Consider the following 23042-nt stretch of genomic DNA (forward strand, 5'->3'; position numbering starts at 1 on the left):
TTTAAGAGGCTTATGCAAAAATTACAAGGTAGTGAGAAAATCGGATTTTTTTTTAAAATAAACATTCACAAAGTTTTGCCATTAACAATAACATAAACTGTCTTTAGAAATTTTAAAAGCGACATGTCATTTACAGTATTGTGAGATAAAGCATAAACAAGAATTTATTCTGTGAAAATAAATATAACTTAATAATTCTTTCTATAGTGAAATGAATACATCTTACCTGTTGAGCTTTACAGTTTTCATTACACGATACATCAAAATTATGAGCTTTCACTGCCTGAAAGTTAAAAAATATACATAATAATCCAAATATATATATGTATGATATTTCAATATTTAATTCCCAATATATATATATAGTATTGGTATATAGGTATATTTAGGTCTAGTGGCAAAACATTCCGCTGCCCTTAAGCAGAAAACGTCCGCTTGTAAGGTATGCGAAAATATTGTATGCATGTTCTATTTGATTGATGTATTGGCGAAAGAACGTAAAACATATAATGTCCTCACCTATATGGATATGTTGATATTTTTCTAATCAGTGTCAGGGATTCTGCATTCAACACGCGAGAAGACAGCACTGCGGCTAGGTATTTCAACTTCCATATCTCTTCAACAAGCGTAAGTGTAATGAAGTGTAATTGCAGAGAAGCTGTCAAATTACACTTCTTAGGGACGTAGTGCCTGGGAAGACATCTTCATATCCTGCCTGGTAGGACTTTCCACGATAGCAAGCCACGGGAAATATTTTTTTATTGTTTGAACAGCGATAAACCCATCAATTAATTTTTCACTCCGTAATCTTGAAAAATTAAACGTTGAACTTTTTTTGTTGTTTTGTTTATGATACAGCTCTTCACGTTCATGAATTTATTTGGATTTCAAGAATATATACCGTATAATGCCATAACTTCGATGAAATATTAGTTTCTGAAGCAAAGTCAGAAGTGCAATTTATACGAAAATTGAAATAAATAAATTTTCTCTAGTTATTTTACGTGCTAATGTTTATTAAAGTACTGTTGCGAAGAAATTACGTCTAAATAAAAATATTTAAAGCCAAGAGGCACTCTTCACTTGAAGGGTCACGTAGTAATTTTCAACACAGACATTTGAAGGGGGGCGTATAAGTAGCAATTTGCATCGAGGCAAATCAGTTATAAGAATGATTCCATTATTTTACTCCTAATTGGAGTAAAATAGTAGGATTACTAATTTTTATCAGGTACGTCGTCACTAACTATAGACAACAACAAAAAAAAACATGGTAATTTTAATGCAGCTTTTCAGCAAAATGGAAGATTCTTCAAGAATTCGTAGTTTTCAAAGACCGATGAGTAGAAAACAAGCAAATCAGATTTATATTATTCATTCGTGAGTCTATACATAAAAATATATATTCATTATTATATAAACACATTCCGATTTTTCAGTCTTTTAGAAAGTAGCTCAAGCAGAGTCCACTTTAAGTTTGCCGGTATTCCATGATGACATGTTTGCCTTTTGATGCCCAGCATCCTCGCTCCCCGCCCCCCTGACACACACTCTTTAGTGAAACTACCTGGTTCTCATTAGAATGTTTTAGAAATTACTCTTTGGAAAATAAATACATTCTTTCGAATTTATATATTAAGAGAAAAAGAGAGAGAGAGAGAGAGAGATCTATATAAAAATTAATATAGTAACCAAATTAAGAACTACAAAACCAATATTGGGAAATCATCATTTTAAAATATAATAATCCAAATGCATTAGCAGCGCTCGTTATAACGTTTTAATGAATGACACTTGTCCTTACTGCATATAATAAAGTCGGAGGTCTGTCCCTAGATCTAGACTGTCGCTATATAGAAAAATGTCTATTTAAATTTCAAGAACTTTCAAAGATTTCTTTGTATAATGATATTTCAACTGATAAATGACCTAAGCCAATCTTTATACTGGTTATATTCATTCGAACAATACACAGGATGGTCAAATGTACTAATGACGTCAATAAATGTTCAAATTTTATTACAGTTTGCGGAACCTATACTGATTAAATTCTAACAAAATTCAACAGAAACCTACATCTTCTTTTAAAGTGCTCTCATTTAATGTTGATTTTCATACATTCCACATTATGCATGTTCAACAAACAAAGCAAAATGCAAAAGTTAGTTAAATGATTGGATAACAAATTTTTGAAATTTTACGTGAATTCTGTTGTGTAAAAGCTGCCACTTTTCGTGAACGATATATTGATACATATGACCAATTTTTCCCAAAGGCAAACTGTCAAACTGCCCAGTAGTGACGACGCAACAGAAAACACAGGCAGTTGATTACGTACATCATGAGTCAACTGTTATCATAGTTTTTCTGCTTGGATGGCAGCGCATATGAACTTGAACTATTTCAACTTGAACTATATACGTTCGTTCGACTGATCGAAACAAAACAGACTTTGTTTTGCAAGGCGTTCATGGTCACATCTGTGTCGTTTATAAATCTAATAACCCGTGAGAGAATTAATTTAGGTCATGTTTATTAAATACCAATATCAATGCATTCGATACTCTGAATCATCTGTTATGATACGGTAATTGAGACAAACACGGTGTGTTAATAAGCATCATCCTGCCGATTCGAAAAATGGTGTCATTTCATTTTTCATTGCTGTTCAATTTTATATATACGAGTATATTTGTGTTATTCATATATATTAGTTTTCGTAATTTTTTAAGCTAAAATCTGAATATGTATATGGTTCGAAAAGTTCTATTGATGATTTTTTTTTCTTTTTACTATGAAACATATCGTTTCAAGACCTGAAGAACGCCGCCTACTGTAATAAACCATCTTTAAAATAAGTTTCAAGGAAAAAGCGTAATTGTCCAGAGCTGCTTCTGATAGCAGAGATTAGATCACATTTGTGATGATGGCATAAAAGTCGATGGAGAAGCCGGCTACTTCACGCATCAGCACGATAATGCTCTACCCAAGCTTATGACTGCCTCTGTCAAATTTATAAGTCAATAAGCATGGTCTAAGGATGCACAGTGGAAAAATTTCGGATACATTTATCACTATTTTTGTTATGAGACCATCAAGTAAAGAAAAGGAACCACCACTTCCACATCTAAAGTAAGCTTAATAGACTCGTTTGTATAGCTTACTTGAGACTGTTTGAATCCGCAGCCTTCAAAAGGAAACGTTAACTATAACCTAGCCGATCTTTCTTAAGTAATTTGTCCGTGGAAAAATCTGAACAGATGACAATAGAAACGTCAACTGTTGGAAAGTCATCTTCATGGATCGGTGCATGCATGATGGTCTAAATGATAGCGTCTCCACTTTCGGCTATGTAGTAAACCATATAGACATATACTGATTATTCAGAATTGCCTTATGCTCTAAATAGACCTTCTTAATACTTATCCATGACAAAATGCCTTCGCTGAAGTATCGTAAACCCATTTGTCTGACAAATGACCTCCTTTGTCTGACAAAGGAGTCAGAACTAGCGAGCAGAATCAACCATTCTAGACTATATTCCTCTGCGGAATTAGCTATCATAGGTATTGAAGTATTGCTGCGAAACTACTGCACTACTAAACAGATTAGATTAGTAAGATACTACTCTCCCACATCGTAAAGGAGCTGAATATGGGAAGCAGTCATCCTGATGTATTGGACCTAGTTAAATAATTTGTATGAATTGTTGTGACTCAGAGTATGCACATGAGATTCCTACAAAAAATTGAAATCCATGGTGCTAAAATAATAGGTACCAGACATCTGACTTATACAGAAAAGTATTAAGAGTAGTAATTATTAATGATTTTTCATAAGAAAATATAAACTTCCACTAAAGTCAATTGTCTTTAGTGTTAGTCTGAATATTTTTCAAATTAAAGTAGTGAAACTGTCTGAAATCAGCTCAAGACATTTTAAACAATTCTCTCCTCTTTGCGCGCGCGTGTGTGCGTGTGTGTGTGTGTGTTTCCTTCTCCCTTCTTCATAGAAGAATGAAGGAACGTCATCGATTTTCATTGAAACTGAGGTGCTAAAAAAAGGCAAGTAGAACATAAAAACCATGCCTATTAACTCAGAAGAATGTACTAACAACCTTGCAAAGGACCATGACTACGCTCCGTTTGTTTAACAGAACCGACGGTATGTAGTTAAAATTCATTCAGAGTGACATGAAAATTAAGTGTGGGTGGCAGGCTAAACGATGCGTTTCATGCACGTAGAGAGAAAGAGAGAGAGAGAGCATTCCGAGTTCCCTGTTTAATTCTTTCTTTCTTTTATTATTTTTTGTTGTTTTAGTACCAATGCAAACTTCTGCTTATAATTTTAGTAAGTCTTCAATTGATCATTATGGCACACGTGACCTAAGTATATATATAAACTACGAGTAGGATACACTTCCTAGAACCCCGAGTTTTTCAGATTTCAAAGTAGAACGATTCTTAATTAGCATCAGTTTTTTCGATGTCAATCGATCATGAGATGTGTGTGTTGCCTTATTAAAAAATAATAAAACGCAGCTGCTAAAAACGAAAAAAAAAAGCTGTCGCTTTTAATAAATGTATTTCATTAAAAAAATCGCATATCCTCTCTTGTGGTTTACATTTTTATCCATTATTGTACCCATTTTTATCCACATTTTTATCCATTAACAACGACTATATCCAGGATACAGTCTGTTACTCTTAATGGGGCATGTTATTATTTTTTGTTTGTTTACTGATGAAGTTTTAAATAGCGTATATTATCGGATTCCATTAGTTGTTAATTACTGATCAAACTTGATTGCAAATTACAAAATTATTTCTGTCAAAGATACTAATGAATAATTTGTTGAAGGAGTAAAGGCATACAGATTATTATTTTTTATTGCTATTTTTGTTCTTTGGTCCGCAGCTGCTTAGGGATATCCGGTACATTATCTGTCAAAAAAAAAAAAAAAAAAAATCAACTGAAGGGGACATGCAGTTTTCGTAACCTTCATTTGGAAATATAATGTAAGACATCATTTTTGACAGTTGTGAAAATGGAAACGATGTCTTATCATGACTATTACGAACCTATATGATGAAAAAATAACTAGCAATGCAGCTATAGACGCCTACGTCAAAATAAGTAGTTCTCATTAGTAGTCTGTAGTCGTATCTCATTTGTAAGATTAAGCTGAAGTAATGAAAGCCATTGTGACATGTTATTTGTAGGATGTTTAAGACCTTAAGATACTCTTGCCTTACAGAAGCAAGAAGAAACAATCTCGAGCAACTTGACCTCATGTGCTTTAGCCTAGATAACGCATAAGAGGTTAACATAAGCCAGGCTTGTGTCGTCTAGCTACGTTGAGGTGACAATCTCACCGCCTTGAGATTACACAAAGCGAGCTGCCAGGCGATGGCCACGGTGTTGACGTCGACTAACCAGTATTAGTAACAAGTCAGCATTAATTTTTTTCAAAGTAAGCATCTGTAATGACAGAACTCAGAGAACGACAAAGACAGATGCGATACATCAGTCTATGAATGCACAGTCACTCACTCAAATAAAGTAAAAAATGTTATAGACTTATCCATAGTTCTTTACGATTAATCCAGCACTAAGTTGCTTTGGATTTACAGTAGAAGCGACTAAAAGCTATGGGATCAGTGCATGATGTCTGTAAATTGCCTATGTTATTCTGACCAGTTTGCTGGATGAAAAACCTCACATTTCCGGAAGGAAATGAATTTTTAATAGACAACGCGTGTTTTTATGTAACTGATAAATGTTTACAAATGGTTGCGAACACGATCTGAAATGATATCCTCCAACATAGAAAGTTCATGCGTAGAAAAACTAAAAACCTTAAAAACGTTTCAGAGAAATTATTCTTCCCTTAGTGATTATGTTGTCTGATTTTACTGATATTTATGCGGGGAATGCTATATACGTAAGTTCCACACACGGCGATTTACCAAGTGAATTACTTCCTACGATTATAGCCTGCAGGACACACAGACGTATGGCTTATGTGATAAGCGTCAGGACACCGTACTATGTATATATCTAACTTTGTACAGGGTAAGACATCATATACACTAGTGTCCAAAACCTAAGGACGAACACTATTTCTGAAGATTACAACTACAAATTCAGACGAATTATTTTGTGGTAGTTTGTATAACTGACGATTTCAAGTAGAAAGTGGGTACATAGTCAAACTTTCGAATCGGCAGCAAAGGGGTCAGTCACGTGGTAGCACTCAACAAGATAAAAGGCTGCACAAAGCGAATTGTGTTTGAAGGAAGCTCTTTTCATGAAGGAATCAAGTTGCAAAGTTGGACGTTTGTAATGTCTCAAAGACATCATCTAGATTCTAGATGATTTCACACGGGGATGAATTAATGGGAAGCTTGAAGAAGGCCGCAGAATTGCTGATATTGACAGAGAATGTGGAATCTTACATAGCATCGTATCCAGGATCTGGACAGCATTTCAAACCAATGGAATGTGTTTCAGATGTTTGCTAAGAGGTAGCCCTTACTCTACCACGGAGCATGAAGATAGATTTTTAGTTATAACAGCAAAACGTAATCGACGCACCACGGCAGATCAGCTTGCAAATCATCTCCATTTAAGCACAGTTACGCGGATATCTCGACAAACTGCGGCAAGATATCTGCGACAAGTAGGTCTATACATCCGAAGGCCTGTAGTCTGCGTCCCTTTATCCACAGCTCATCGTAGAGCACTTTTTCAGTGGTGCTGTATGTATAAAAATTGGATAAGACACCAATGGGGTAAGAATCGTTTTAGTCTCTCCTCCAATTCTATACGACATTTGATCTGGCATGAAAGTGATACTGCTTACCATCACCAGAATGTTCATGAAATGGATAGGTATGGCAGTGTTGGGATCATGGTGTCGGGAGGCATCACATTATGTTTAATGGACGCACCGAGCTACAAGTGCTGGAAAGGGGGACTATGGTGAACGAAATTGCAACGAAGTTCTTCAACGTCGTGTTCGATTGTTCCTTGGTGCTGTAGGCGAAGAATTCATTTTTATGGATGACAATGTCACACCACATCGTACACGAGCAGTGGAGATACTTCTGGAGACCGAGGATATTAATAAAATCGAGTGGCCCGCAAGCTCCGCAGATGTCAACTCCATAGAATACTTTAGGACGCAATAGGTAGATGCATTGTAACTCGAAAGTCTTCTCCAGAAGACAAAGTCTTATAGTTGCTCTGAAGGAGGAGTGGTCCAGTTTGCCTCAGGAATTCCTGAATCACTTGGTGCTAAGCATTGTACGATGCTGTGAGAGCTGCATCGCAGTTCGGGGTAGACATATACCATACTGAAATGTCACTCCGCATAGTTTTCTGTAACACTGTACATTAATTCCTTAACTACGTTCTTAGGAAATTTGTCACTTTTGCCAAAAACTTATTGCAATTTAATTTGTACAAAATTTATAATACGTTTTTTGTGTAATATAATTTATTAGTATGCTGGCAATAAATTTATGTCCACATTTGGCTATCCATCCATCTTCAAGGCCCACCTTTCCTAATTGGCTTGTGGGGGCAGCAGCTGCAAGAGGGACATCCAATGGTCACGATCCTCTGCCACAAAGCTCAGGTGTTCTGTTGGGACTCCCAGACGTGTCCACCCAAGGTTTTGGATATAATCTATCTAGCGAGTCCTTGGCCTTCCACCCTCTGGCTTGGCAAAGAGGGCCTGCTGGGAGAGTTTCTCTTGTGGCATTCTGACCAGGTGCCCGTACCACTGTAACTGTGATCTCTCAACACGGAGAAGCAGCGGTTGAGTATTGAGGGTTTCCCGAATTGCAGAGCTCCTGACTCTGTCGAGTGTTGTCAGCCGCAACCCCTCGAAGGAACCTCGGTGTCCGCATTCTTTCGGTCATTACCCAGCCTTCATGACCATAGGTGAGGATGGGGATATAAATTGTATTGAAGACAGCCAGCTTTGCCTTCTGGCTTCAATACTACCGAACGGCCAAGCTCCCGTAATATTGCGCTTGCTGAGCCGATTCGAGTATCTAGCATTATCCCACTTTCCATCACTCGTGAATATAGCCCCAAGGTATTTAAACTTCTCCACCTGCCTCAGTGGGACTCCACTCACATGTAGAGTGCACTGGGATGGTTGTCTTGAGACCACAAATGTTTCCGTTTTGGCCACACTGATCTTTATTTAGCTGTAGTAATGAAAAGTTTTTCATATACAGGTAAAAAATGTAGTTCGACCTTAGCTTTTGGACACTAGTGTATAAGTAATTTATCAACTCTTGTTTTATTCAGATGATGTACAGTATTTAGGGCACATCGCACTGGACTTAAAATGTCAGTGTATTTAATGGAAAATCCTGTATAGCTTAGTCGACATCTACGATCCTCTTGATTGAAATAAACCTGGATTCGAATCCTGTCTAAGACGTGAAGAATCTATTATAGGTTTTTTTAACTGAAGGTTTTTTTCGGGCGAGTCAGCCGAGGGTGGCAGGATTTTTTTTCTTCTCGGTAACTGGGTTTCCTCATTCCTTAAACTAATAACCAGCGAGAAGAATAAGCGCAATTAACCGACATAATATACTTGCCTCGTAGCTTTAGTGACTTCTTCGGCCGTAATTCTAAATAAACAAAGAAATCACGACATGGCTAGTTAATCAAAAAAATTAACCAAAGACGCATCTGCGAAATATTTTACGGAGTCAACGAAGGTGTTCTATTAACTTGTGCATGCCGCTCACTATTCCAATAGTGTATAGTATTTTCTAACTCGGAGGTTCCCAAACTTTCAACTGAGTTTCACTTGTGAAATTCAAATTCACGCATGCAATAATCATATTTTAAGAATTATTTAATAGTTAAAATTTCATAACGAAATTAATATTTCCATTAATATAAAGGTTTTAACATTTATTTCAAAATAACATTTATAATTACATTTTATAATAATTATAAATTACATTTTATAAACCAAGTGAAAAATAAACTTTCAACATCTTTCTCTAAATCCAGAGTAAAAAGGTGGCACACCGTTTGGCAACTCCTATAGGTAGAGATGACCTTGTTATTGTTTCTGCCTGGTATCTCCACGTCTGGGCCTGGCTCCCACTGAAGAGACTTCAATAAAGGTCTGGATAGTGGCCCTTCCCTTAATGCATAACATTATACATATCCGCAAGGAGATGTGTTTTGCATTATGGTAACTGAGATAGGAGTGATGTTAGCTTGGTCCACCTTTGCAACGAATTTCCCGGTGTTGTACTACCTTACCCCAGTCCTGAAGATACTTTCAGGCGCAAACTTTGTTTACTCACACTTGGATAAAGGATTAAACTAAATTTATTATTGTCTAACTAAGTGAAAAATAAACTTTCAATACATTTTATAATTCAAATGTATAACGAAGTACTGTATAATAACTTACTTAAAAATAAGTAGTAGATAATTTGATGGAACTATAGTAGCTTTTCAAAAAAAATAAAAATGCATCCCTTGCATTTTATATAAGAATAAAAATAAATAATTAAAAAATAAATAAATAAAAATTATAAAAAATATATAATTTTTTTATAAAAGATTGAAGAGGTTCATCACTAATTTTGAAATGTTATATCGAGGAGAGGTTTTAGCTCTTAAGGCCTCATGTTATCAGTTTCTAATATGAAAACAAGGCGAAATATTACACGTAAGGCGATCCCTATCACCAATCACTAAACCTGTAAAACAGAACACTAAACACGTTTCATCGTGTTTTTAATTAAATTATGAATAGCCAGTCACCTACTGACGCCAGATTGAATAGCACTGATTAACTTGAAGAACACTGATTAATTGGGGCTAACTCCAAAAACTTATCTATTACTGATATTCATAAACTGATTATTATTATTGTTGTTATTATTATTACGTAATACCTCCAAGGAGTCCAAAGGCTCATCGAGGGAGGGCACATACTTCTACAACTCTCTGTCTCCACTACGATTACCAACTATACCGAACCGCCACAACCATCATCTACACCAACGCCATCTACTGCCACCACCACTAGTATTTTTTTTTTTGTCCGTAATTTCGTGTCTGTATGAGGGATGAAAAACCGAGTTTCCGGGAGAAAAAACCCTGCTACCTCCGTATGAGATCGGCTAACTCACCTTCAACTGCAAAAGCCCATATAAAGATTCCTCTCGTTACGACGAGAATCGAACTCAGGCTTTCTCCAATCGAAGGGGCAACGTACCGTCGTTCTTCCAATTGCGTTATGGAAGTGCTTAATGAATGAAAATAAATAAAATTTGGACTTTATCCTACATAAGAAAGTATTAAATTAAGCTGAAAAACGCGCCCATAGTGCATGTTAAATCTATAAACAGAAGGGAATATGGAAAGAGATGAGAATACATTATAAAAGAGTATGTGACATCATCCTTTGAAATTAACAAATCTTGTATCCATGGCATAAGTCATAATCGATAGCACAAGGAAAATAATATCAATCTCATTCAGTTGTTGTTTTTCCTCTGTTTCACTGGAAATATTAACTGGAGGCAATTACAAACTCTTAACTCAAATTCCTATCGCACACACAATATTTCTCGGCTGAAATTTATTTCATATTTTCTCAGGGAAGGAAATTATTAACTCACCTCATAGAGGGTGTTAAGTAACTGTTCCTAATTCAAAACGCTCGCTGTGTACATCCACCCCCCTTTCCCAAATATTAAGCGAGTGCCCCAGTTTGGTAAACTCTGTTAGAATTCTAAGAATCGCAGGATTTTGCATTCTTTACAAGAATGAAAAATGCTGAGAAATAGTAAAACATTTTGTTTTCATCCACAAGTTATATCATATATAAATAGACACAAAATAGCAGTAAATAAAATCACCAGTTCAATCTTTAATATCATCACTATTTTTCCCGTGTGTGGCATACGGATTTTCAAATCCGTATACCAAGAATAGTTTATTCATCCACTTCTCCAGAGATAAATGTAATCTCGTTTTCAACCCAGACCTTTCAGGTCAACTCCACTTGTGTTTGGTATGCGAGGAGCGTCAAGCGTTCCAACCGCGCCTTTACTTTCTTAGTGTTTAGCAGCACTCAGTGTAAAGTGCTAGTTAACAAAACAAAGCATCTATTTTACCAAGTTCGTAGAGCACCACTGTTATCATAAGAGAGACTAATTGGGAATGTTTGTCTTTGATAAGTTAGCAAGAAAGGAGAATAAAAGCAAAATAAATAAATATATATATATATATAAAAAGTAGCCTTGATAGTACACTTTTCTCTGCATAGCTTTCCAGCTGCATCTAAATAATTCTGCCATTCTTTCTCTTCTTCTTGCTGGCTAGCTCAAGGCCCAAGTATATGTAACTATGATTACACCAATGGAAACTTTTTTTGCCTAAGCCTTTAAGTTATGATGCCGACTTGAAACAAAAAGTAGGTTAAGTTTACATTTAATGGATAGAAGAACATTTGCAAAATAACAGCTTCTTCAACAATTCAATGAGTCTTTGTTCGGTTCTGAAAATATCAAAATTAAAAACTGCAGATGCTTTAACGTAAATGGGCACACATGTTATTCTCTACAATACAGCAGAATAACATTAAGAATTTGAATTAGTAAGATCCACAGGATTTGCTAATTGCCTTGGGCAGTAGCGATGAAGTTATTTCTTCGCAATATTAAAAGAAGTCATTTCCTTCTTTTAATATTGCTGAGTTTGTTACTTTTATATTTTTCTATACTGTATTTGTGTGTACTGAAATCTATACTGTTCAAGTACTGAAAAGATTTAAAATAATTCAAAAATCCCTGAGCATTTTTTGTTGCCACGACAACTTAGTTTCTCAAAAAAAAAAAAAAAAAAAAAAAAAAAAAAAAAAAAAAAAAAAAGATGTATTTTAATATTAATTCCTTTGCTGATATACTCACTGTAAAACTCACTGAAAAACTCAATGTATATGTTACCGCTAAAGTGCAGAAATCAGTTATTCTACAGATTATCTAGGTATTGTGCAGATTAACTAGGGTGATCCGTTAAAGTGCCGAAAATTGTTTCATTTCTCAAATTACCTAGGTAATCTGCAAATTACCTAGATAATCTGCACATTACCTACTAGGCACTCGTTAAAGTGAAAATAAGATCTTTGCTGGAACAACAGCAACGTTTCTGTACGCTTAAATTAACATAATGTTATTTATTTATTTTTCGATATCTAAAGAATCAAGTTAATACAATCAAACAATCAACAAATTAGTTGATAGAATCAATCATCAATCAATTAAAAAACTATAATACAAAGAATCAAACGGTTTAAAATATTATTACAATTAAGGAAATGAATTTGCAAAACATATGACACTGGCGAAACCAAACTAAAAGTGGAGGGAGAGGGGGGAAGGAGAAGGGAAAGGAAATGAGAGAAACAAACTTTTGAACTTGAACGATACGGAAGCCGTTAATGTGCACATTACCTAGGTAAAATGCGGAAAACTCTTGATTCCGCACGTTAACGGAGCAAATCGGTTAATCTGCAGATTAGCTAGGTAATGTGCACATTAGCGGCTTTCGAGCTTTAGCGGTAACATATATACTCACTGTAAAATACTGAAATTATTATTAAGTATCGTCTTCTTACATCTGATGTTTTGATATTTATACTGTTTTATCAGGCACAGTTTTACTATTTTACGAATGGTTCATCCCTCAATCCCGACCGTACACACACGCGTATTCACTTCCGCGAATTCGATTTTTTTTTATTTTTTTTTAAACAGAAGAACAGTTCACTGCAGAAACGACGAGAAAACTCATATATTTTTGAAGTTCACAAAACATTTTAAGCAACATAGCGGGAAGAAGTCAACTTCTTGCTCTAAGGCTAAGCAGATACCACTAACGCTTATAAATTGCAATGAAATCGTCTCCAAATTAACAAAATGTTGTAATGGAAGCGTAAAAATTAGTAATTAGGAGGGTTTGATATATATATATATATATATATATAATTACAGAATCAATTAACTTGGATAACAACCAGATTATCATAGGTAACAAAAACATCCAATATCTACTAGGCATCCATAAGCTAAATAAAAGTTTCTCCAAATTACCAAATGTTTCATCTAATTCTCCTGCAAGAAATAGAAATTCAGTGAATAATAACATTATAATTTTCGAATTAAATATCTTTACTTCGCAGCATATATTGCAACTTCGATAACAGCCAGACACAATAAACTACAATAAAATACTCGTACAAATCGGGGGGGGGGGGGGGGCAGTGACTGAAATTTTGCACGGATTTGCAGTTGAATGCCGTAGAAACATTATTCTGAAAATTAGAAAATTCATTCAAAATTAGAAAAATTATGCCGTAGAAACTTTATTCTGAAAATATTACTCAGTAATATTTTCAGATAATGACTGCAAAAAAAGCTCTTAGACATGCAGATTTTGGCCACTTGGTTCCTCTCCAGTAGCTATTCTAATATATATATATATAATAGTTATTATACTCGTATACCTATGATGTGAAATTGACACGTGATAAGGAACGAATCTTAAGCGGAATCCTTGCAGGCTGACTTAAACATATTCTATAAACAAAGGCTAATAAGTATTGCTGCAAGTGGTTGATGAAGAAAAAGATTAGGTAGCAGAGAGTGAATTAAAGTAAAGGGGCCACATTATTAAGGTGATTAAGACATCATCATATTGGATAATTACGACGTTGAAAAATACATAAGGAAGTAAAAGTTGAAAAGCACATTTATGTGACTTCCGCCCATGAAAGGGTTATAATCTTAAAGTACATTAGTACCATGGGCCCCTAAGGAATTTATTTTTACATCTAGGAATGAAGCCTGAATGGCCGAGAGGTTAGCATATCTGCTCTCCAGCCAAAGGCTGCAAATTCTAATATCGACTTGGGCATGGATGATTTCTGATTGTCTTTCACCTTTACATATTAATTCCAAGACGGACTGGGTCACCATGGGAGAAGTAAACCCAACCCTCACACAAATGGGAGAAGCCTTCACAAGCAGCGGGGAGGATACACGATGAATATCATCATCGCATCCAGGAATAAAGAAGTTATTCTTCCACTTTACATGGCTTTGATAAAAACTTCATCTGGACTACAATGATCAAATATGGTCGCCGGGTTTCCATGAAGATGAGGAAATTTTCAAAGATATTCAGTACTGAGTAACCAAGATAATATCTGGCCCGTGGAATTTTGCATATGAAGACAGAATAGAAGAGTGTGGTCTTCAGAATTTGAAACAGAATAAGAGAAATGATAGAAACATAAGAAGATTTTACAGCAAGTGAAAATCTTCAGCTCATAAAAAGTAGGAGAAAAAAAATTCAGGATCACCTTTTGAAACTGAATAGGCATATGGTCAGGAAGTCCATAAGGTCCAGGTTCTTTTCGTTACATATGAATGGAATAAGCTTACAGTGGGTACTGTGAATATGTCTTAGGTGATCTTTTTCAACAAGAGTTTCATATGATAAGTATTTAGGCATTGTATGACTTACAAAGAGCCCTCCCTGAATGAGTCTTTAACTTCCTGGAGGTGTCTGTATAATAATAATATTATTAATAATATAAAAATTAAATATTTATACAATATTGAATTTTTTTTCTTGATTTAAATCAAAGCAGCCTTATATCAAAAGTAATTATTTTATGTAAGAATATTCAAATGATATTTAATGTATGAACACGACATATTAGTGGCTAAATTTCCTAAAGATTTCAGATGATTTCCGGAACCCATAAGCAAATTTGCTTTGGTTAAAGCTTGTTTTGATGGATTGTTTAATCTGGAACAGAGTGTTGCTTTGCAAGAAATGCCGCAGAACTGTCTTTTAAATGCAGATAAAGATGGTAAAAAATTATACAGTAAAGGAATGTATTTTCTAAGAAGATTTTGTTTATGTGCTCAACGTGTTTTGTGTGTTGGGAAGTATAGTACTACATGTTATCCAACTGCCTTCGCCTCCCAATGATGAATGAGAGAAGTGGCATAGATAAACAGACAGACTAGATATGGCATTACGTCTCGATTTCAGCACACAGATGCACCTCATACCAGCGTGGCACCTTATTCATCATCTTTTTGTGAATAAAAAAAACCAAAGAAAGAAATCAGTAACACACACGCGAAAGAGGGGGGGGGGGATTTCGTTTCGCTTTCGATTTGATGCTCTCAGAATTGGATTGAAGAAATAGTTACATTCATAATGCTTGTCTATCTGGTGATACCAAAAGCTAAGGTTTCTAATATACAGTATATTCTAATATACGTATTAAGCAGAGGATTATGCCCTTCGATTGAAAAAAAAAAGTTCGATTCTCGTCGTGACTGGAGAAACCTTTATTCAGGTTTTTTTCATTTGAAGGTGAGTTTCTCAAGTTTATCTAGGAAACTCGGGTTTTTCATCCCGCATACAGGCAACTCGGCCATAGGAACAGACGCAATTTACAGACAAAAAAAAAAAAATACTGTTGGTGGTGGTAGGGACGGTGACAGTAGTATTGCCGTTGTGCATAGTAGAAAATTAAGTAGTAGATGAGACGGTGAGATGTAGAGTGTCCCCCCCCCCTACCTCCGATGAGTCGTTGGACACTTTGGGGGTATCACGTAATAATAATAATGTACAGAACAAGGCTAGGACAACATACCTTTAATTAAAAGATATTTATATTTAATGTTATTTCTAATGATATGTGTATGATACACGAGTATGTATCTTATGACTAAGTCCGTGTGTGTTCACGGGGCCAGCTTGCCCGTTCTGAGGAACGAAAAACTCGAGTTTTCTTGTGAAAAAAAAAATCATATACCTCCGTATGAGACCGGCTAATTCACCTTTAGTCGAAACAGACCAGATAAAGGTTCCCCATGTCGTGGACAGGAATCGAACCTAGGTCTTTCAGACCAAAGGGCTTCGTCTATACCTACTGAACTACGAAGGCTCTATGTTATTTCAAATGACTGAACTTGCAAAGACAAATCATTTCATTAGTTAATGAAGTTATTCACAAAATAAAAGTTCGAGAACAATTTTCAGTAGTAGGAACTTCATGTTCGGTCCAACAATGCGGCAGTTTTTCAACAACAAAATCGAGTCAATTCTGAGAAATTTGTAAAGTTTCTTTAACACGAACTCAAATACAAGTTGTTGTTTTTTTTCCCACAATTTTCGCAAGTATGAGGCTACTGAATAGATTTCAGTAGCCTGAACATTGGAAATATTGGAAAGTGTTCGCACAACATAATTGTGCGAACACTTTCAACTTCCAATATAAATTGTTAATGTATAATTGGAACTCTCTTTGCTCGTGGCTGTTGGGACTTAGGCCCTGTGTTCCCTGAAATTGCAACGACTATTTTCATGTCTAGATCCCCCCACCCCCGCTCTCTAAATATACTTACAGCGCAATCCCGATATGAATTACTTAACATCTTCACTTTTATAGAGTCTGTATGTCTGGTGATATATTTCCAATGTTCAGTGACCATGAATGACAGACGAAAGTTGTCAGAAGCAAATCCAGAAAATGGCTATATGAAAAATTGGAGAGTTTACTACTGTTCAAAATATCCCTTTGGTATTAAGAACTCGACACAAAAGTAGTGCAAAGTTTGTGTAATATTCAGTAATATTACTTTATCAAATAAATTACAAACGTAAGTCAGTTTATAATATTAATATCTGTGCTATTAAAACATTAATATGTTTTAAAGCCTATGGGGTCACAAATGTTGCTAACTACTGAGCTAAGAGATCTTAAACTCTATGAAGAATTATGGTGACTACTGTGTATCTCTTAGTCAAGTTTTATCTTTTTTATCGAAATTTTTTTGGGAAATCATTAATCTACTCGTATTTCTCCTATATCCATTCTTGTAATATTTACAGCTTCTAGATTTTCACTTACTTTTACTGTTTCATACAATCGTTTTAAACAGTATTAATGTATATACCAAATTCGTTTCAGTAGTATTATACGTCAGTCGGCAACGACGATACCCTATCGCTGGAACGACCTACGTTTGAATACCGACTAGGACGGACACACACACACACACACACACACACACACACACACACACACACACACACACACAATTAATAAAGGATGCAAATTAGCGCCAGTCTAATACGGAGGCCAGGTTTTTCTGCACGGAAATAAGAAAACCGGCCAGTGAACACATACACAATTAACAGACATAATAAATTGGCAATGATCATAGCACTTGCTTTACGAAATTTCAAACGACAAATAGTAATACACTACCTGGAAAGAAGTCAAGGGACTTCGTCATGGGCAAGATACATCGTGCGATGTAAAGCGTCACCTGTTTGCAGTCAGTATAAATTGGAGCAATAAATATGATGCTCCCAAGACAATGCAACTGTGTCCGGGAGAAATGGCTGCGAAAAGGCAACTGGCGCGATTTGAAAGAGCATTGTGATAAGATGTCATGTTGCTGGCCCATATGTTTTGCAAATTGTTGATAAATTGGAACATCCGAGGTCAACAATCAGCGATATTATACTAAGATGGAAGCGCAGGGAGTCCAGTGCTACCAGCAGTGGACGACCACCACACTCACCGAACGTGACTGTAAGGTACGTACTACGAAGGATAATATATAAAACCCCCCAATCGTCGCTGACACGTTGAATGCGCAGTTCCAAGCATCGACTGGAACACGAATCTGCACAAAAACATTCAGAACCGAGACTCACAATATAGGTTTCCATGGCGGGACCGCAATATGCGAGCACCACATTACTCGAACCATCATGCAGCGTCGTCTTCAAAGAGCGTGTACAGTGGGACATAGAAGCTTGGAAAGCTGTGTTATGGAGCGACGAATCACGCTACACTCTCTATTGAGCAGATGTGACGGGTGCCCGGTGAACGTCTCTTACTAAAGTGTGTAACTTCAAGTATGAAATTCGCTGGTAGCGGTGTGATGGTGTGGTCCTGTGTTTCCTGGTTTGGCCTCAGATCTCTGTTTGTGGTGCCACGAACACCGAACTCCAATTGAACATTCTGGACAATGCAATGCTACCTACTCTATGGTCAGTTTGAAAGAGACAATGGTCAGTTTCTACGGAACTGACCATTGTCTCTTTCAGCAAGACAATGTGCCGTATCATAAGGCTACTGCTGGAACTGCGTGGTTTCTAGACATTAACGTCACCACACTTGAGTGGCCTCCACAAAGCCCTGATCTTAACCTATTGAACGTGTGTGTGATGAACCGGAGCATCGGATGAGGTCAAGGGACGTCCGCCCCACAACAGTCCAGTATCACATTACATGCCTACAGGAAGAATGGTCCAAAATTCCCATTGATCGATATCGTACGCTTGTATACAGTATCGTCGTAGGACTACTGCAGTCATCGCAGCGAAAGAAGGTCCATGGCACCCACCTTAATAACAGTCCTCTGTTATTAAGGTGGATGCCATGCCTCTTTGTTTCTCACACTATGGTGAGAAACCTTTGTTTTGCGGTACCATGTTCGTTGACTTCTTTACAAACATTGTATTAGTAGTATAACAAGTTGCTAAACTATAATAAATTTAGTTTAATCATTTATCCAAGTGTGAGCAAAAAAAGTTTGCGCCTGAAAGTATCATCAGGACTGGGGTAAGGTGGTACAACACCAGGGCACTCCTAGCAAAGGTAGAGCAAGCTACCAACACTCCTATCTCAGTATCTCCCATAATGCAAAACACATCTCCTTGCGGATATGTCTAATGTTATGCATTAAGGGAAGGGCCACAACCCAGACTAGTTTCGACCTTTATTGAGGTCTCTTCAGTGGGAGCCAGGCCCAAGTGGAGATACCAGGCAGAAGCATTAGCAGGTCATCTCTACCTATAGGAGTTGCCAAATGGTGTGCCACCCTTTTTTAATAAATTAATGGATTTAGAGAAAGATGTTGAAAGTTTATTTTTCACTTGGTTAGAGTATAATAAATTTAGTTTAATCCTTTATCCAAGTGTGAGCAAACAAAGTTTGCGCCTGAAGAAGGATTAAACTAAATTTATTATACTCTAACCAAGTGAAAAATAAACTTTCAAGTTACTAAACTGGTGATACCACTGTGAAATCGCACCCAGTAATCTAACTTAACACGAAAGCCCTATTTTTTTAAGAAAAGCTCAATATTTTTAAGTTCCAGTAGTAGTTCCTTAACGAAGTTGCAATAAATGCATTTACCAAAAATGGAGATATATTAATGGTCGTATAACTATGATAACGTTATTATTTTTATCATTTGCAAGAATTACACGGAAATCCGTAGAATTTCCTTAAATTCTTATACATATAAATGATAATGTCGTGATAAGTTTTATTTTATATTAGGCAATTTTATGTTTAATGCGCACAGCGAGAGAGAGAGAGAGAGAGAGAGAGAGAGAGAGAGAGAGCATTAGCACATATTGACAGAAAATGAATGGACAGCAGTTTTAGTGCCTGGTGCAGGCTCTGGTCTGCGTAATCAGGTGTTTACGGATATAGACCATCTCTCTAAGCCACTGTAATGAGGATGTAGAAAGCCATAGGAGAGGAAGTATTCGCTCAATAAAGTGCGCATCCTGCAATCTGTCAATACTTGTCGGGCAGTAAATGGCTATTAGCGCTGATAGTATAGTGTAGTTTGCGGTACCATGTACGATGATGGGCACTTTGCTGTTCGAGTCGAAATTACCTTCGGACGGAATATCTGAACATATTCGTTGCATGTGTATGTGTGTGCTTGTCTTTACTTAAGAGATATTTTAATGGGGTTCCAAACATTTATTTGCGTGTTCTGAACAAGTAGAAACAACAGTAGCTTTTCATACAGGTTGTTTCTACACTGGGAAACCAAATAGGAACGTCTGTGTCTAAAATGAAAAATCTAATGACTGAGTAAATTAAAAAATAAAATAAAATTACGAAACTAATAAATCTAATTATTTAATTAATTGATTTATTTATCTTGTATTTTGTTGTGACCTGGGTAGAAACACTCTCATAGTATTAAGAAGTTGATTAATATAATGAAGGACTGTCATGTTAAATAGCGCCATATGAATAATTAATAATACATACAGTATTTAGTTTATATCAGTATTTATTAGAGTGGAAGGTAATCCTGTCGTCAGAGTCTGCTCTGTCTGCGTAGGTTCCCTAGTCAGTTTGTTTGCAGGAGATGGTTTCCTAGTTTCCGGGAGAAAAATCCCTTCTTCCGGGAAGCTTGATAACTCTTCTTCGGTTGAAAAATTCTTATAAATATTCATCATGTCTTAAACGGGATTCGAGCTCAGGGCTTTCCAACCAACTTTGCTATGGAATGTGATGGAGCTACGTGAGGACAAATAAGGCTCGCTGGGTAATACAATGCAGTTTGAATGAAACGTAATTGAAACAGAAAATTGTCAGAGTTACTGTAATCATTGCCTAGAATAAACCGACACGGTTGGGTCGTTCTTCAGAAGACCAGCTTCATGGAAGTTACTGCTAGACGATGCGTCACCCAGGACAGACTGTTGGTCACCACAGGATTGTATAAACAAACTAAAGCAAATGATTCAGCACTGACGCACCTAAGTTTTCTTGGAAACGTAGAAACGTCTCTCTCTCTCTCTCTCTCTCTCTCTCTCTCTCTCTCTCTCTCTCTCTCTCTCTCTCTCTCTCTCTCACACACACACACACACACACACACACACATAAGCACTCAATGATTTACTTTCATTTGCGGTATAGTGAGCAACAAAGGGAAGGAAGATAGATGCAATCTCCTCTTCTCCTTTACGAAATCAGAACAAAATCATTTGTAATTTTTGAAATGAAATAAAGTCTATATAAGTTCTTTTTTTAACTATAACACGAGTTAAAAAGTTGAAATAAATGTTATTAGAGAAAATTTAAAGTAAAATACATAAATAACACGAGATATGTTAAAAAAAACCTAATAAGCGTCCCCCCCCCCCATCGTATCTCAATCGTACCTCGCAACATTTAAACGATTGGATCTGTCCAACGGGCTCGAGCAGTCTGGAAGAAATCTTGCCAGTGACAGAACTGTGCAGTAGTGATTTTTTAAAATTCCACGCACCCGAAAAAGCCACAAGGCCTATACGCAAATCATATCACATCAAATCTAATCCATGTGCGGGCTAGGGTCTAGTGCAAATAATCTGTTGATATTCTGTTTTGAACAGCTGGAGGTTTTAGTCCTTGGGAAATACTTTAGGGGAAGGCTGTTCCACAGAACTGAGATAGGTGAAATAAAACACGACTGGGAGTAACGGGTTTGGTGATTCTGACGTTCAAATGTAAAAGGATGTTGGACAGCTGTGGCTCGTGTTCCTATACATTTAGTAGAACTAGGGAAGGGAGAGTAATGAATGCTAGTTCTGCTAAACAGTGATCGTGAAAATATCCGGAAATAATCGAATAAAATTTACATTCGTGATGATGAAATACTAAATTTAACTGTTTGCCAAAACAGTAGAATTCAGATTTAAGATTCTCACACTGAATATTCCTTACATTCAATGAAGGATGCTTGGAAAATAATATTACCTTAAATAGCGCAAAAGAGATATCTGGTGGCAAGAGATCGATCAACCAATTAAGAAATGAAAAGGGAGGACCTAAAAAAAGTAGAGATAAGATCTAAAATATATCAAGTACAGCAATTTCTACGAGAAACTGCATTCGAACTCCAACCAAGTTCTTTGTGCCATCGCAGTTCTGTTACTGGATATTCCAAAAGATGCTAGAGATTAGCACACAGAAAAACTTCTGGCGAAAACGAGATAAATAATGGACTGTTAAAATCTGGATATAATAATTGTTATCTACTCTGGTGAAATTGTAGAACGTTATTAGTAATGAATCCATCGCAGACCCTTGGCTACAAAGATAATCCTTTTACACAAGAAAAATTGTAAATTAGATATTGGAACAAGGTGCAAACACTACATCAAACTAATCTAAGTTATTTACAGCAAAACGTCAAGCAACAATTTGCACAGAAAGAAAGAGAGATTACTTCCCAATCTGTAAATATATTAACCTTGTTGATATCTTTACTCATTGGGAGTCAATAGATCCTAGACTTAACAACTGCATGATATGCCATCTTCTCAGAAGATCCCACTGATTAATTTAGTGGGATCTTCGTTCATTTAATAGAGATATTAAATGAACGAAACACAAGCAAACTGGTGAGACTTAAAATGAATTTTACAAAAACAAAAATCATGATTAATAAGCTCAAAAACTCTATCTTGCTGAATAGTATCAATGCTCAATACGTGACAGAGTATACCAATCTGGACTAGATGATATCCTCCGACAATAGACAATATCTAAAATGTTGTACAAAATAAATAAACTATGGAATAATTACTGGAAACGGACTCATGAATATAGATTGATTTACCCCCCCCCCCTCTCTCTCTTAAAAAGAAGCTGATGGTTTCTATTACATAGCGTCCAAACTTAGTCTTTGATAAAAAAAAATTTTTTTAAAAATTAAATAAATAAATAAAAATGCGAAAGAGCAACGGAAAAAAATATTCTGGAAATTAAAATAACATTAAAAGAATAAAAGAAAGAAAAACATAAATATCACACAGATCGCAAAACCTAACAAAGTGGAAATGGACTAGCCATGTAGCTAGGATGAAAGATGAACAGGACAGCTACAACAGTTTGGATTCCTAGAAAATGCAAGAGATTCATCATACTGAGAAAGGTATTTGCCCATCAGTAGGACACACACACACACACACACACACAAACTAGTTAATAACAAACTGGATTCTTTCATTTTTCTGCGATTTCTACTAAATCTCGAACAGAAATATAGTACTGAAAAGGAGGTTTTCGGCAATAGGTATCAGATAATATCAAATTATTATTTAAGATAATTGTTATTTTCCAGATTAATGCATTTAAG

At 36.0% G+C, this 23042-nt stretch overlaps 1 protein-coding gene across 1 annotated transcript in view; it reads right to left on the reverse strand.

The window, feature by feature from the left end:
* Window positions 1–23042, reverse strand: part of LOC150094345 (proto-oncogene tyrosine-protein kinase ROS-like) — a 719271-nt gene that overhangs the window by 670895 nt on the left and 25334 nt on the right. The window contains exon 2 of the mRNA XM_090412445.1: window positions 227–283. Within this exon, the coding sequence (XP_090268571.1) occupies window positions 227–283 (57 nt within the window). The remainder of the gene's footprint in view (window positions 1–226; window positions 284–23042) is intronic.

This window comes from Typopeltis vanoorti, chromosome 22, assembly GCF_054136105.1.
Source record: "Typopeltis vanoorti isolate ZY-2024b chromosome 22, IOZ_Tvanoo_1.0, whole genome shotgun sequence".
Classification (NCBI taxonomy): Eukaryota; Metazoa; Arthropoda; class Arachnida; order Uropygi; family Thelyphonidae; genus Typopeltis; species Typopeltis vanoorti.